General features: G+C 42.8%; 1 protein-coding gene across 6 annotated transcripts in view; it reads right to left on the minus strand.

Moving 5' to 3' along the window:
• ACAP2 (ArfGAP with coiled-coil, ankyrin repeat and PH domains 2) overlaps nucleotides 1-11820 on the minus strand; it is a 64237-nt gene extending 52417 nt beyond the window's left edge. For all 6 annotated transcript variants that reach the window (XM_027685970.1, XM_027685967.1, XM_027685971.1 and 3 more), the window contains exon 1: nucleotides 11635-11820. In XM_027685970.1, coding sequence (XP_027541771.1) covers nucleotides 11635-11687 — 53 coding nt within the window. In that variant the 5' untranslated portion in view covers nucleotides 11688-11820. The remainder of the gene's footprint in view (nucleotides 1-11634) is intronic.
• Between the last annotated feature and the right edge of the window lie 2287 nt (nucleotides 11821-14107).

The raw sequence follows: 14107 nt of genomic DNA on the forward strand, positions 1-14107 counted from the left end.
CACAGAGTCCCTCTATACTGAGGAACAGATGATGAATGCTCCCTGACATGCTAAGATAAAATTCCTCATTCATGTTACTACTCCTTACATTATTAATGCTTCAGTCATTGCCACAAAACATTTTATCGATAGCTTGGAAAAACTTCTACGTGCCCTATATGAGCAGTAGGGTTTTTAATCAGAAATGTGAACCCCTACCCTGCAATCCTAGAAATTTTCAGTGAGCTTGGTGGATTGAAATATGGAAATGCACTTCCTGAACAGAAGATTATCATGTTGATGAATAAGCCAAAGTCCATAGCAAGTGCTATCTGCATTTCAAACTTCCCCAGAGAAACAAGAATCAAGTCCTCGATATTAGAAGGGCCATTCTTCTACTCCTCCCAAGTCAGATTTCTCCTCTTACAAAATCATCAAATGAAATAAAGCAAGGGTATTTACTGAATTCATAGAATCATTAAAGCAAAAGTCTGCCTGTAAGTACTACTTTTTAAGGTTGTTTTCACCTAAAAAGTTTAGTTTCTCCTCAATAATTCACATGGTCTTTAATATAACAAAGAAACAGGACAAATCCTTTTAAGACTCATGCTTCTCTCTTGGTTTGCTCTTTCCTGCTTTACTACACATAGTTCAAAAAGATAATGAACATGATAAACAAATCAGTCCTCAAAAAGGAACAAGTTCTATGGCCCTTAATATCCGTGGCTGGAAGTCAAACTGATTACCACTAAACTTGCACCAGCATTGAATGTATCACACACAGTCTGTAAGGACCTCTGTGCTACAGGCTGGCCCTGAATTCCCAAGCTTTTTCTCTCATTCCTCTTCTGCACTGAATTGCCAGAAATGCCTAACAGTGTTCTTTTCCCAATAGTTTTGCCTAATATTTTTTTCCTAAGTTGTTTTTGTCCCAGGAGAGCCTGATAGCAAGCCTAAGCAGGAAATCAGCAACGCTTTTCCTCCACAAGGAGTCTGAGCAGCAGGATTTTCTTCAATTTTCAACTGGAGTGTTTTGCTCATCATGAGACAGCTGTTAACAAGATGGGAACACAACAGTGACCATGAAAACTTCACAGACAAGAACTTGATTACACTGAAAGTTGATAAGAATGCAACACATCACAATACATGTCCTGTACAACTTTGACCAGAGATTCCAACATCCAAGAACGAGTCAAAACCTTTTTATGAGGCCTTACTATCAGATAAGGAAGTAGGATTATAGTATCAAGATGTTGCAACAAAAAAAGGGCAGCAGAAACAAGCTCAAGAAACTGATGGTGCTGTGCAGAAACCCCTTGTGCTGAAAATTTGCAAACATCACAGAACTGCTTTAATCTTTTAAATCTCAGCAACTATACAGAATCTTGAACACAGAAGCAGCAGATGGAATGAAGGACTTCAACATTTGCCACATTTGAAAACTCAAATATGTAGTAAGGTCAGGAAGTGGAGCCATAAATATAACCATTAAGCTAACCAACTGCAAAAGATACAAGATAGGACATCTAAAGACTACACCCTACTACCCCCATGATCTGGAGTTACTAGTCAGGGCTAAAGAGTCATGTCAACTTTCCTTTTAAAAGCTGTAAGTAATAACAACCTGACGAAGAGTGAAGATATATATCCCAGATTTGGAAAGTTGTACCTCAACAGGTGCAGCCAATGCAGGAAGAATAAATATCATTAGATACCCCCAATATAGGATTATGAGGATCAATACGCTCAGACCTGGTACAGCAAGACTTAAACAACCTGCAGAGGAAACCTTGTGGAAAGTAGAGGCAACTGGAGGTCAGAGTACTGTGTAATTAAACAGAAAGATACCAGATAATCTTAATATAAATCCTGTGTTTGTCTTGATTGCAGAAAAGGTAATATCTGCCCCTTTCCTTTTGTAATTTCTTTAGTTGCTAACTCATACCTTGTCCCACAGATGCAGGAGCACTGTTGTGTCCAAACCACCATAAGCTGGCAAAGCTTTTGTAATCAGAGCTTGCCACGTTTCAGAAGAGCTAAGGACCATTCGCTCTCCACGATTCAGTTATACCAGATGGACCTTCTTTACCAAAACCTGAGGAAAGCTTCAGATTTGCTATGAGGACTTGAGCCCTCAGCAAGCATTTATCCTTTTTGTCCATTTCAGAAGCTGAATATTTTGGTAATACACTTTCACCAAAGCAGAACACTCTATTTGATAGTCAGAGAGGAGGCTGCAGCTTTGCTGTAATAGACAAATTCTGAAACCTGAATTCTGTATTTAGCTCTTGGGTGAATACACGTACATCTATCTCACACTCAGTTACCATTAGTGCATTTTACATGTAAATTAACAGTTTTATTGTTCCCTCATATTGTAAAAAAGTAGTTTGTTTGCCCGTTATGCCTTTGCACTGAAGCAGCCAGTCAAATCAATCCAATCTCAAACCAAGAGAGTGCACAAGCACTAGAGTAGGAGAATACAGAAATACAGTGTACTGGTGTTTTCCTCAAATTTATTGGTTTCACATTTGGAAAGGTCAGTCTCTTTTCCTCGTCATCCCTCTCAAATGATAATGGGTGACCCATTAAAAAAATAAGTGTTTGAAACTTTATAACATAAAAACTACAAAATGCATATGGTACACCCACAGCCCTGGAAAAGGTTTAAATGTTCTTTGAGTACATTTAGTATCTTTTCTCCCACTACTTTTAGTCATCAACAGATTTTAAAGACCCTGGGATTTCATTCATTTATCAAAGGTAATCACAGGTAAGCTGTTTTTCAACCAAACAGAAGCTTACATATCTTTTAATAATTACATATTAAAGGCTTTTCATCTCAAATCAACTGCAAATATTTTCAAACAAGGTCTTGCAAGATTGATGCTGACAATATAGTAGATATTTTGCAATAGTAAGCACACTTAATGTTTCACCTTGTCATTTTTCATCATAGTTTTTGAGATAAATCAAGTAGGATAGAATAAACAGGACAAAATGAGACATTTCACAAAATAAAGTACTTCAGGAAGTTAAAAGACTAATTTTAAAAATCATTCTCTACAGATTCTTCTGGACAATAATCCTGTACATGTGTGTAGTCCTTTTAACCAGACATCACTTTAGCAACACACAAAGTCAGCCAGAAGCTGCATCCTCAATGAAACATCAGATTCCTCAGTCATCTTAAACAGTTTTTATCCTCAATGACAACCCTGTCTGGCAAAGCCAATGCAATTGTTCTATTGTTGTAGTGTGTCTTATCTGATCAAACACTGGTATCTACACAGAGATACCCCAGTTAGTCATCTAAAGCACCTTTGGAAATGACAGAGTAGAAACACGTGATTTCCAGGGTGCAGTTCACCTTATCCTGACACATATGGCTAAAACAAATCAAGAGGCACTTGGGATCAAATCTTAATGGAGATTATTAGTTGTAAAGAGCCTAAGCCTAAGAGCTGCCTTAAGAGGAGGGATGGCCACACAGCAGATGAGATGAACTCTGCTTTTCCTGTTTAAGGAAGTTAAGAAAGAAGGGGCCTATGTCATTATTTACTGAACACTTCATACAGACAGGAACTCAAATTTACATGAATGGTACAAGTCTAGGAAAGACAAGACATAACCTACATTTCCAGGTGAGCAGTTGAGTCTTTATAGTGCCTTTTGCTAGTTTCAGTTAAGATCACAAGGTCCATCATTGCTCCACCTACATTATTTTTCTTCGCCCACCTAGTTATTACTTGGGTTGTCTTAAACCTAAAGTAAATTAACAACAGCATGTTATATAAAACCAGGGATATTGTAATAACACCACATGTTCTTTACATTGAAGTTCACCACATGAATCCAGTCAAATGCCGAGTCTGATTACTTTCACAAGTATAACAAACAAACAAAACACAAGCTGTACCTTTCTATCTAAACAATTAGCAACATTCAGACACCCATTACTGCCCACCGAGCAGGAAGGGAGTCACTGGAGAGCTGGAGTCTAGGAAGGCATCAGAGAGCAGGACAGGACTTCCAGCATGGACTCACGATAGCCACGACCGCTGTGCCAAGCAGAGACCACCAGACAGGGACAGAAAAGTCTCAGTGCCTCCCTGGGTAGAGTCCACAGAACAGAAAACCAACCCCCATCTCCCAGAATAAATTCCACATCTCTTTTCTGACAGGCAGAAGGGATAACATTCATGGCCAGAAGTCTGACTGAATACAACACGCTCTTCCTTTGTACCAAAGGCTTGAATTTTATTCAAATTTCCTTCTAGAACATGCCATTCTAAATATCAGTACACTAAAATCTGCTACGTGATCTGCAGCATTACGTAAGTTACACATATTTTTAAAAATAACTACAAGATAACTAATAATTGAAGACCAGGATATTTAAAATATATAGAAATGTTGAGTGTGTTTGATATCCACGTGTTCCTACTTAAATTAACATCTGGCACACAGAAAGATGGAAATATGAAATTGTCTTGCATAGAATATGTTTTTTAAATTTTATCAGACAGAAGACATTTCAGTACACATGGCTTCTCCAATTTCTCTTTGTATTATATCCAGCTTAGAAACGTCAAAATCACATCATGCAACCTCTCGCTAGCTCTGCCTTATGTTTATTCATACAAAACTGCCAGTAGAAGTATTCCTTTAATGACTGTTACTGAAGGCAGATCACAAATTCATGAAATGAAAAAGGTAGTTTGTGCACCGACTGTCAGACTCCCATCCAAAACCACAATACAACTATTTAAATGTCCATTACTATTGACATATGAACTATAAAAATTATTCAAGAGTATTGTGCCTGAATACCATAAAGTCTTAGAATATCAAACAGAAAGTTCAGAACAAACAGCAAGCCTGATTCACAGAAAGGCTCATGCCACACGAGTAAGTTTGCCAGCCATCTGACAGGCATTTTCTCTGTTCAAAACCTCCTCTCATTCATAAAACCCCTAAGAAACTACTTTGCAACAAATTATTTTCTTAGTCTATCCTTGTGTCTTGTCAGTTTGAAAATGTATACAGGCCATCATCCCATAAATTAGATTTCTCCTTCACAAAGGCATGAGTTCTTTGCAGCACATCAAAACAACACAACTGATTTACCCAGGTTTGAGGCCTGGCTGCTTTTAAAATTCACAGAGTAAATGTTAACCATAAAGTCATTATTCTGCCACATACACAAAGAATCTTCTTGAAGAGATTATCAGCAAGGCAAAGCAATGTTTCACTCTACTGGACTGCTTAAAACTGTTAGGTTTACGATCATAATAATATCTACTATTTCTCTAGTTCTTGATCTTTTGATCATATGAAAAAGTGGCAACAAAATCAAGATTTACAGTGTCACACAGAAAAGTATGGAAAACTTGTGCGTGTTAAAGCGACGTTACAGTCCACACACTAATCTGCATTTCCTCCTCAAAATCTTCCATTGCAGACAGCTACTTTAGCTGTTACTTTCGTTACAAATCTGCCACCAAAAAAAAAAGCAAAGCACCTTAAATTATTACCTAAACTCATAGGAATACCTAAACCCCAAACAAACAGCACAGTATCTGCTCAAAAAGATCACAAATGCATTTACATCGTTTAAACTTCTATACATGTTCTTAAACTGAATTCTGCATGTACAAGTGAGAGGCAAATAAACCCCACCCCATAACTAAATTACTGAGAATTTATTCTTCTGTTTCCTGCCCACGTAAACATGACACTTCTATATTTGCATCTCCTTGAGATACTAAACTAATTGATTCAGGCAGCAAGGCCTGCATCAAGACCGAGGCAAAGGGTTATTGGCTCTATGAACAGTAACTTCAGTAGGAACATTCCTGTAGTCAATGAAAATTAGGTATTTTCTTTTCCTTTTTCTCCCCAAATGGGTTATCAGGACAGAGTTTGCTTGTAAGAACAGGAAAAATGCTGACTAAATAATGTAGCTCTGAGTACAAGGTTGTCAAGAAGCTAAGCCTGAAAAAAGATCACAGGACACTGCTGACATAGCTGAAATCAGCACATTTGCTATTCAGAGGCCAACAGTTTCACAAATGTGCATAGAAAAAAAGTAAAGCCACCCAAAGCCCACCTAACCCAAGACACAGATTTCTATTTTATAGTTGCCACCTTCCTTGTGAATATTCTATTTACCAACCTGACTTTCCAGAGATTTTAACATCGATATTCCTCCCCCGCCCCCCTCCCAAAATATGAAACTCTCCATAACTTCAGTTCTTAATGCAATTACACGAGATGTGCTTAGCTAACATAAATGAGACACTCCAGGCTAAAGAACTAAACCTCTTCAAATCTATATTTAAAACCTGAATGACTGTAAGGACTCGTGTAATTACAGTTCTACTGCTCACACATAAATACGCTGCCCTTCTAATTCTGCAAGTACTCATTAAAGATCAGTTGCACAGGCTTAATTAACATTAGTTCTTCAGCAACTGCCCTGCTGCTGTGCTAGAGCAACGTTATGATAACTTGCAGATTTTGTTATTACTTCCACTGTACGTTCCCTTCTCAGTGTGGGGTTTTTTTAAAGATTCCCAGATTAAAATGGAGAAAAAAAAAAAAAAAGACCAAACCCAAGGAAATTAACATCTTGAGTTCCTATCAGCAATTTGAGATATAGCAAAGATTTTTCAGTTTGCTGTTACTTAATGTAAATCATAATCAAACAACAAAGAAACAGAATCACCATCAAACCCTCTATACTTTGTAATTCATAATTGTAACAGCCAACTTTTTTTTTTATTATTATTATTAAAAACACTTAGGTTCACTAACCAAATGAAGATGACCTTATTTCAGGACATCTCTAATCTCCATTAGGAAGGACTGCAACAACTTACTGTTAAAGCCTTTTCAGATTTAAAGGGTTTCAGTGTGAGAGATTTTTAAGACGTGTATTTAAGAGGATCTTCGACAAACCTTTTTTATTCTTGAATGATTTCCCTAGAAGAAAATGCTCTGACATTGCACACTACGTTCAAATACATCCCCCTTTCTTTAGGTCAATCATTTTCTTAATGTACATTTGAAAGGCATAGTTACAGATTTAAAAATAAATAAATCCTTAGAAATCTAGAATCAATCAGTTTAACTAACTCCATCAGTAGGGAGTCCAGTCCCAGCAGCAGGGACAGGGATGTTGTACACGTGTAACTTCCCAGCACTCTGCCAAGATTGTCCTCCACGTCACTCACTTCAGCTATGAAAAGTGCAGTTCTACAGTCACAAACTGGAAATTATAAACATTAACAACACCACATAAATATGAAAAATGCTAAATGCAAACTTAAATGTTTGGCAGCTTTCTCTTCTGACTTACTGTATCTTTTTTTCTATTCTTCCACAATACTTTCCACCCTGCCCTGCCAAGTAAGTTACAAACTTGCTTCTCAGTCCCAAACACCAAGGACAGAAAGCACAGACTAAACATTTCTTTGAAAATTTATTCTAAAACAGCTAGGTAAGTCTGAGCAAAACAAACAGATTTTGTATACAGAGTTCTTGGTCACATAACTCGTCACATTTGAAATGTGGCTGAGTTTGGCCACAGCATCCTCAGTGATTTCAACTCAGCCACAACCCCACAGATGAGCTGTGCTATAAACCCAGACCTAATCCAGGGGTTTGTTGCCACTCCCAGCAGGTTGGGAAGCAGCTGCCCTGCAGCACCTTCCCACTGGAACCCAACACTGAAGGGACAACTTTATTGATGTTCTTATTTCTACATTTCTTCAGAAAGTAATAATCAGACCAAAGTATATGGGTTAGACACTTAGGATAATTTTCTGAGTACAGAATACAATCTATTCCAAAGAAGTTAAATAAGTCACTTGCTTATATTACTCATATTTTAAGTAACAAGACATTTCTTGTTACCTGGGAAACAGATGTAGAGTGACTTACCTCTGGTTACACAGCACCAAAGAAGAGAGCAAAAAAAACCACATCATACACCCAGAAAGCCATAAAATGGCACAAGTGTCCTGTTCAGCCTCATCCCCTACATAAGCACGAGGTGCCCCTCAGCTGGGCCCATTCAGACAGACCAGAATCAAAGCCACAGAAGAAGAAAACCAGCACATGCCAGGGAACTCCAGTGACAAGCCAGTCTTACACCACAGGCCTGCCCACCCAAAGCAACGCTTCAGCTTAAACTTAAAGGGAAGACTTCTCAGATGAGTCCCTTTAAAGGGAATACACTATAACCACCAGGCTGTGTCTCACCTAAAAAATCCATTGCGCAGGCTGGAAAGGTAAAAGACCTTTCCCCAAATCTTCGTTCGCGAAGATGGGCCATTATATATATATATATAACCACCAGTTCTACTCAGATACTACCCACAAATACTTTTACTTAGAATGGTAATTGGCAACAGTTTCATTTATATACTTTCATCTACCTCATTCAGCCATCATCTGTTCTGCAGCTGGGGTCTCAGGAAGCAAACAGGAATTTAAATGCAAAAAAATTTAAACTTCAGCAACAGTGACAGATAAGGACAAAGAAATTATCTCAAAAACGTTCATCTTTTTACTGATGCATTTTTAAAAATTAGATCAGACCAAAGGTTTTCGTAGAGAGTTCTACAATTGCACACACTGCAAGCTTTTTCTATTATTTTTTATCAAGATTGTTAACTGCTACTTACAGTAGCTGTTATTTCCACATCACTTAAAATTGCTTCTCCTTTCTATTAATTTAGCTGCAGACTGATTCATGTGGTTAACACAGTGCCTACCTCACTCATTGAGAGAAAACGTTCTTTAGTTACATGAAAAAATGAAACAGCAATGTAAAAGCCTGTTCCATTAAACTCTGAAACTCAAACTCTCATTGTTTAGAGGAGAAAGAATTATTTCACAACACTATTTGCATATCAAAAACTACTCTAGGAATTCCTGATTATATACACAGAACATGCCAGCACAGATCAGTTCTCACTACTCAAGGACTGCCCCTCCCCAGGCAACTTCTTCATTTGATGGGAAGTCACCACACACTGTAGCAGAACTGCAAACGCATTTCCTTGCTAGATCTTTGGACTGTCCATGTTTTAAGAGAGGCCATTATTAACTAATCACGTATCAACAGTCACAACCCCTGCTCCCTTCAGATGCATTTCAGGCAAGGAAACAGACCTTTGTTTCTGTGATTCAGGGCCCAATTAAATCTCAAAGCCAAAAGAGATCAACACGAACTCCACAAGAAACAGGCAAGCAAGAAAGCCATGTGTCTGAAGCTGTCTGTAGTAGCATGTTTGAAAATATTTAAACAGTTCCCCATGAAAACAGGGATTTGATGACTCAAGAACTCTGATTCACCCATGTCCTCCCAGATCTCTCCACAACCATAGGAAAGTAACCTCTGTGACATTTCTCTACACCATATGCCTCCCAACAGGTTTATTTAACTGCTCCGACAGGTACAGTGATGGGAAGGAGGGAGGCTACACCCTCCTGCTCAGCAAAGTCAGGAGAAAGCTGCAGCTCTGCTTTGCTACAGGGAACACAGCACAGGAAGGTGCTTTATGTCCATGCTACTCCCTGCAAGAATGAAGGACTTTGTCACAACCTTGCTCTACATCAGTGTCTCCAACATCCCTCAACGAAACCAGAGCAGTAACCTTCATTCAGAAGGTTTCTGGTGTTTTGGTTGGGCAATTCACAGGAACACTAAAAATGACCAAAATTACAATAGCAAATATTAATGACTAATAATGAGAGATATAAACGTTTTTTCAGAAATACTATAGGATTTTTGCTTCGCGATTTTAACCACTTCCTATCAGTTAAAGGCTGGAAGGATGTTTTGCTGGCACCAAGTGATGGCACCACAAGGTTTTCTGCAATTTCTTCAAGGGTAGTAGTATCAGAGACCGAGGGAAAGACCATGAAGTACTAAAGGATCCTGACGACAAAGTGCTTTCTCCAGTTTCTTTCCTTGAAGAAAAGGAATCAAGAGGGGCAAAAGGAGAATGATACAAAGTGAATTCAAATGAACTTGTATGTCTTAACCTGAATAAACAGCAGCATACTTCTGCTCACAAATTTTAGTCACAATTTCTTGTTTTCTCTAGTGTATTTAATACTTTAGCAAGTATCAGTAACTAAAAAAATGCAATTAGTTCTGTGGTTAAATTAAGTCAATCTACAACTACATTGTCACCAAACAGGATGGACCAATTAAATAGCATGTCCAATTCAGGGCAAAGTTTTGGGGAGCAGCTGAGCTGCCTGTTGCCCTAGGGGAGGTCTCATTCCTTGCTGCCTTCCTCTAGCCTTGCTTCTGGCAGTGAAGTTTGCTCTCTCTCCCCCCCATAAGCTTTAGCAGGTTTCACACCCCTTGCAGTGCTGACTCAATGCACTAGCCTGGCAGAGAACCATCCAGTCTCTTCTGCCAGGGCACCCACCTCATTGAAGGAGCCAACAATACATGTCACAGTCACCAAAAAACCCATGGCAGAAGCAGCCAGCAACCAGCTGGCAGCAGGGACAGGAGCAAAGGAGGTAAGAACAGGAACTCCAACTTCTGCCAAGCATAAACCATTCAACCCTTCTTCTCCAACTTCCTCCACATCCCAGAACCACGCGATTGGTAAAGCTGATACAAAAAGGAGGCGTGAACACACAGCCAGAGAGCAGAGGAAGGGCAGGAGTATTTCCCTCAACAAGCAGAGCTCATCCAGGCTGTGTCAACCACAGAGCCACAGGCACTCCAAACATAGGCTTAGCATGGGACAGGAGGGGCACAGCAGTGACACATCATGTCATGGAGCTGTTTGTGTCTCCACCAACGAGCAGGGAGGGTGGCAGATGTATGGAGGCACAGACCAGCCACACATCCCACAGAGAGGCACAACTATGTTGAGTAGATACAATGGTGTAAAATATATATAGAGAGAATGGATAAAAACATAGGGAAAGATGAAGGGGAATGGATAAAAACATAGGGAAAGATGAAGGGGAAAGCTGCCCGACATAAGCAGAAGTAACCCTACAGCAGTGACAGACAACTGGTCACTGGAGTGGGGAAAAAACAAAAGAGTCCATGCCTTGGTGTGACAACAGGAAGTGAGATTATATGAGTTTGTTTGGTACTGGCACCCCAACAGTGGGTACAGCGAGTACGGACCGTGCAGCAGGAGACACGGGGGACTGAAGCACGAACACAGCCCTGGAGAAGCAGAGATGGACCACCAAGAAAGTCCACGCTCCCGAGCCCGAGCTGGCACTGCTGTGGATGATGAGCACCAGCTGCCTGGCACTCCTCACCCACCTCCTCAGAGGGGGTGACCCCAGCAGCGATCACCGCGCACTCTGCCACCTCCACACGAGCCCCAGACCCGCACACTGCCCACCCAGTCTCCCGTACCACATACGCTGCCCCCTTCCCTCGCATTTTCCGCGTTCCCCTCCTCCTCAGAGCCCCCCACAACCCGGCAGGACCCACCACAGCCCCGCCCGCCGCTCTCCCCGGAGCCGGCTGCCCATACCTGTCCCACCAGGCCCCCACGGCCCCCGCCCCGGCAGCCCCTGCCCACCCCGCGCACACCCGGCCCCGCTTCCTGTCCCCCGGCACGACCCGGCGCGGCCCCTTCCCGGCGGTACCTGAAGCGCGGTGAGTCCTTCAGGCACTCCTCGAAGTCCACGGTCACCTTCATGCTGCCGGGGCGCCGCTGCCTCCGCTGCTGCGGCTGCTGGCGGTGGTGTCGCGGAGAGCCCGGGGCGAGGCGAGGCCGGGCCGGGGCCGGCGGGCGGTGCTCGGGGCGGGGGCAGTGCCGAGGCGGGGGCGGGCAGAGAGCTCCGAGCACCGCCCCCGCCCCGCCGCGACTGACGGCCCGGGCAGCCAGCGGGGACCGCCCACCGGGGCGGGGGCGCGCGGGCCAATCGCAAGGCGGGAGAGGCGGGCTCAACGGTAGGAGCGCCCAATCAGCGCGGCCATCCGGAGGAGGCAGCCAACCGCCGGCCCCTCAGGGATCGGGGTGCGAAGAGTGACAGCCGGTCCCGCCAATGGGAGCGCGGCCGCCGACCTCTCGCGCCAATGGGAGGCTGCATGGCCGCGGCCGCCCGGAACAGAGGCTTCGGGCCCGACCGGCGCTGCTGGGGCGGGACGGGCCGTGCTCGGTCGGTACCTGCGGGATATGTTACATTAAAGCTCCTCAATCAACAGGGAACCCCCCCCCCTAGGGAGCGACACCTGTGCCGGAAGGCCCGGCCCGGCGCCAGTCTGAGCAGGTGATGCCGGGGGGCGAGCGGGGCCCGCGGTGCCGTGGCCGGCGGGGCGGGCACTGCGGCGGGAGCGCGCACGGACCGGCACACACGGACTCACACAGGGGTTCAGACAAGGGCACACAGGGCCAGTCCCTGCTGAGGGTGTCACCGTGCAGAAGCCCCAGCTCTCGGTGCTCTCCGGCGTGATGCACTTCTACACCGTGGTAATCACTGCGGAGTTGTGTTACCTGGGGGAGACTCGAAGGTGTCATTGAAGGATAAACGCAGACCGCAGGTGTTCCTGTCAAAGACTATCAAGTGTGTGTGTTCGGGTTTGCCCGAGAATACTCTTTGAAGGGCCGTATCACAGAGTGAAAAGGACCATGTCGGTCCTCTCGCAGTTTGCAGTGAAGGACTGCAGAAACATTGTAGATTTCTGATCCCTTAAGGGAATGCAGAAAAGATCTTTAGCCAGTTTGGCACTTCTTACTGTTCCCAGATGTAAAACTTACAAGCAAAGGAGCTCCAGCCATGCTGCTCATCCCCAAAGGAGGGACAGACAAGTACGACTTACTGTTCAGGTTAGACCTGGCACAGATGAAGCAGTCACACGTCCCGGGCTCCATCCTGCAGGCACAGGGGCGCCGTGCTGGGAAGCTGATTGATAATCTTCACACTTGGCTCCTCCAGGAGTTTGAGGAGCTGCCATACCTGCTTCCAGCGAGCCCACTTATCCCCTGCAGCCCTCACACCTTCTGTTGCCACAGCACCTGCACCACGTTTCGCCTCTCTTTTTCCTTCCTGTTATCCCCATTCTCTCACCCCTGACATCCTTTTAGTGTCACATGGGGAGAAACAGTCAGCATGGAAGGATGGAGGGGAACATAAGACTTCTTTTGTTTCCAAGAGGGTGAATGCCTGCAGTACTCTTACTGTTCCTCCCTCAGTTCACGTGTCCTTTCACAGAAGCAAAGGGGCACTTTGTGGTTCATTCAGTTGTGGTTTAGGGTGTCAGGGTTTTTTCCTAAGACTGGTGAAATGTCAGAACCAAACTCCAAGTTACACAGATGTAACAACTGTATGTTTTTGTGAGCTGTCCCTCACCAAAAGTAGCCAAACTACCACTAGTTTGGTTAAGGAGTCAAGTCACACCCACTGAGAAGAAGCATCATGTTAAGAAATATTTGTATCACTTGGGCTGCATTGATGTTGTGAAATCCACTTTTCAGCTGAAGTATGCAATTGAAAAGAGCCCAGCTCTTTTTCTGGGAATAGTTTTACTTCCTAAGGAGTAGTTGGTGTTAGTCATTTTCCATTACTCAATGCCAGTGAGTGATTACTCAACACTGACCATGACGAGATAGACCAGTCGTGCCTAAATCCTACAACACACAAAGAAAAACACCCAAAAATGCAACCTTTTATGTGGTGCTGTTGTCTTAAATTCGTGATTCGGCTTACCAGATCTACCCCGAGGTCCAGGTAAGCCAACAAATCTGAAAGTGTGTACAAACTTGATTTATATAAAAGTTACACTGAAGAGTACATCTTTAGTGACACTTGCAGTCACAAGGAAATTGCAATATTGGTTTAAGAATTTATCTGTGAACACACCTGCAAACTCTGCAGTAGCTGCTGGTTTCTTCTGAAGAGCTCCAAGAAGTAAAACCAATAGATTAGTATTAGTGCCATAAGGCAGTAATGAAAACAATGGTTTTATTTACGTTGTGACACTTAACACTGGTTTCTAATAGAATAATTACATTTGCGAGGTGGCATCATAATTAACACCACAAAAAAAGCATATTACAGAAACAAAGAGTTCTGGTAAGATTTACAGCTTTAACATGAGAGAGTGGAAAAAATATCT

This window comes from Neopelma chrysocephalum, unplaced genomic scaffold (genome assembly GCF_003984885.1).
Source record: "Neopelma chrysocephalum unplaced genomic scaffold, ASM398488v2 Primary Assembly neopelma1_70, whole genome shotgun sequence".
Lineage (NCBI taxonomy): Eukaryota > Metazoa > Chordata > Aves > Passeriformes > Pipridae > Neopelma > Neopelma chrysocephalum.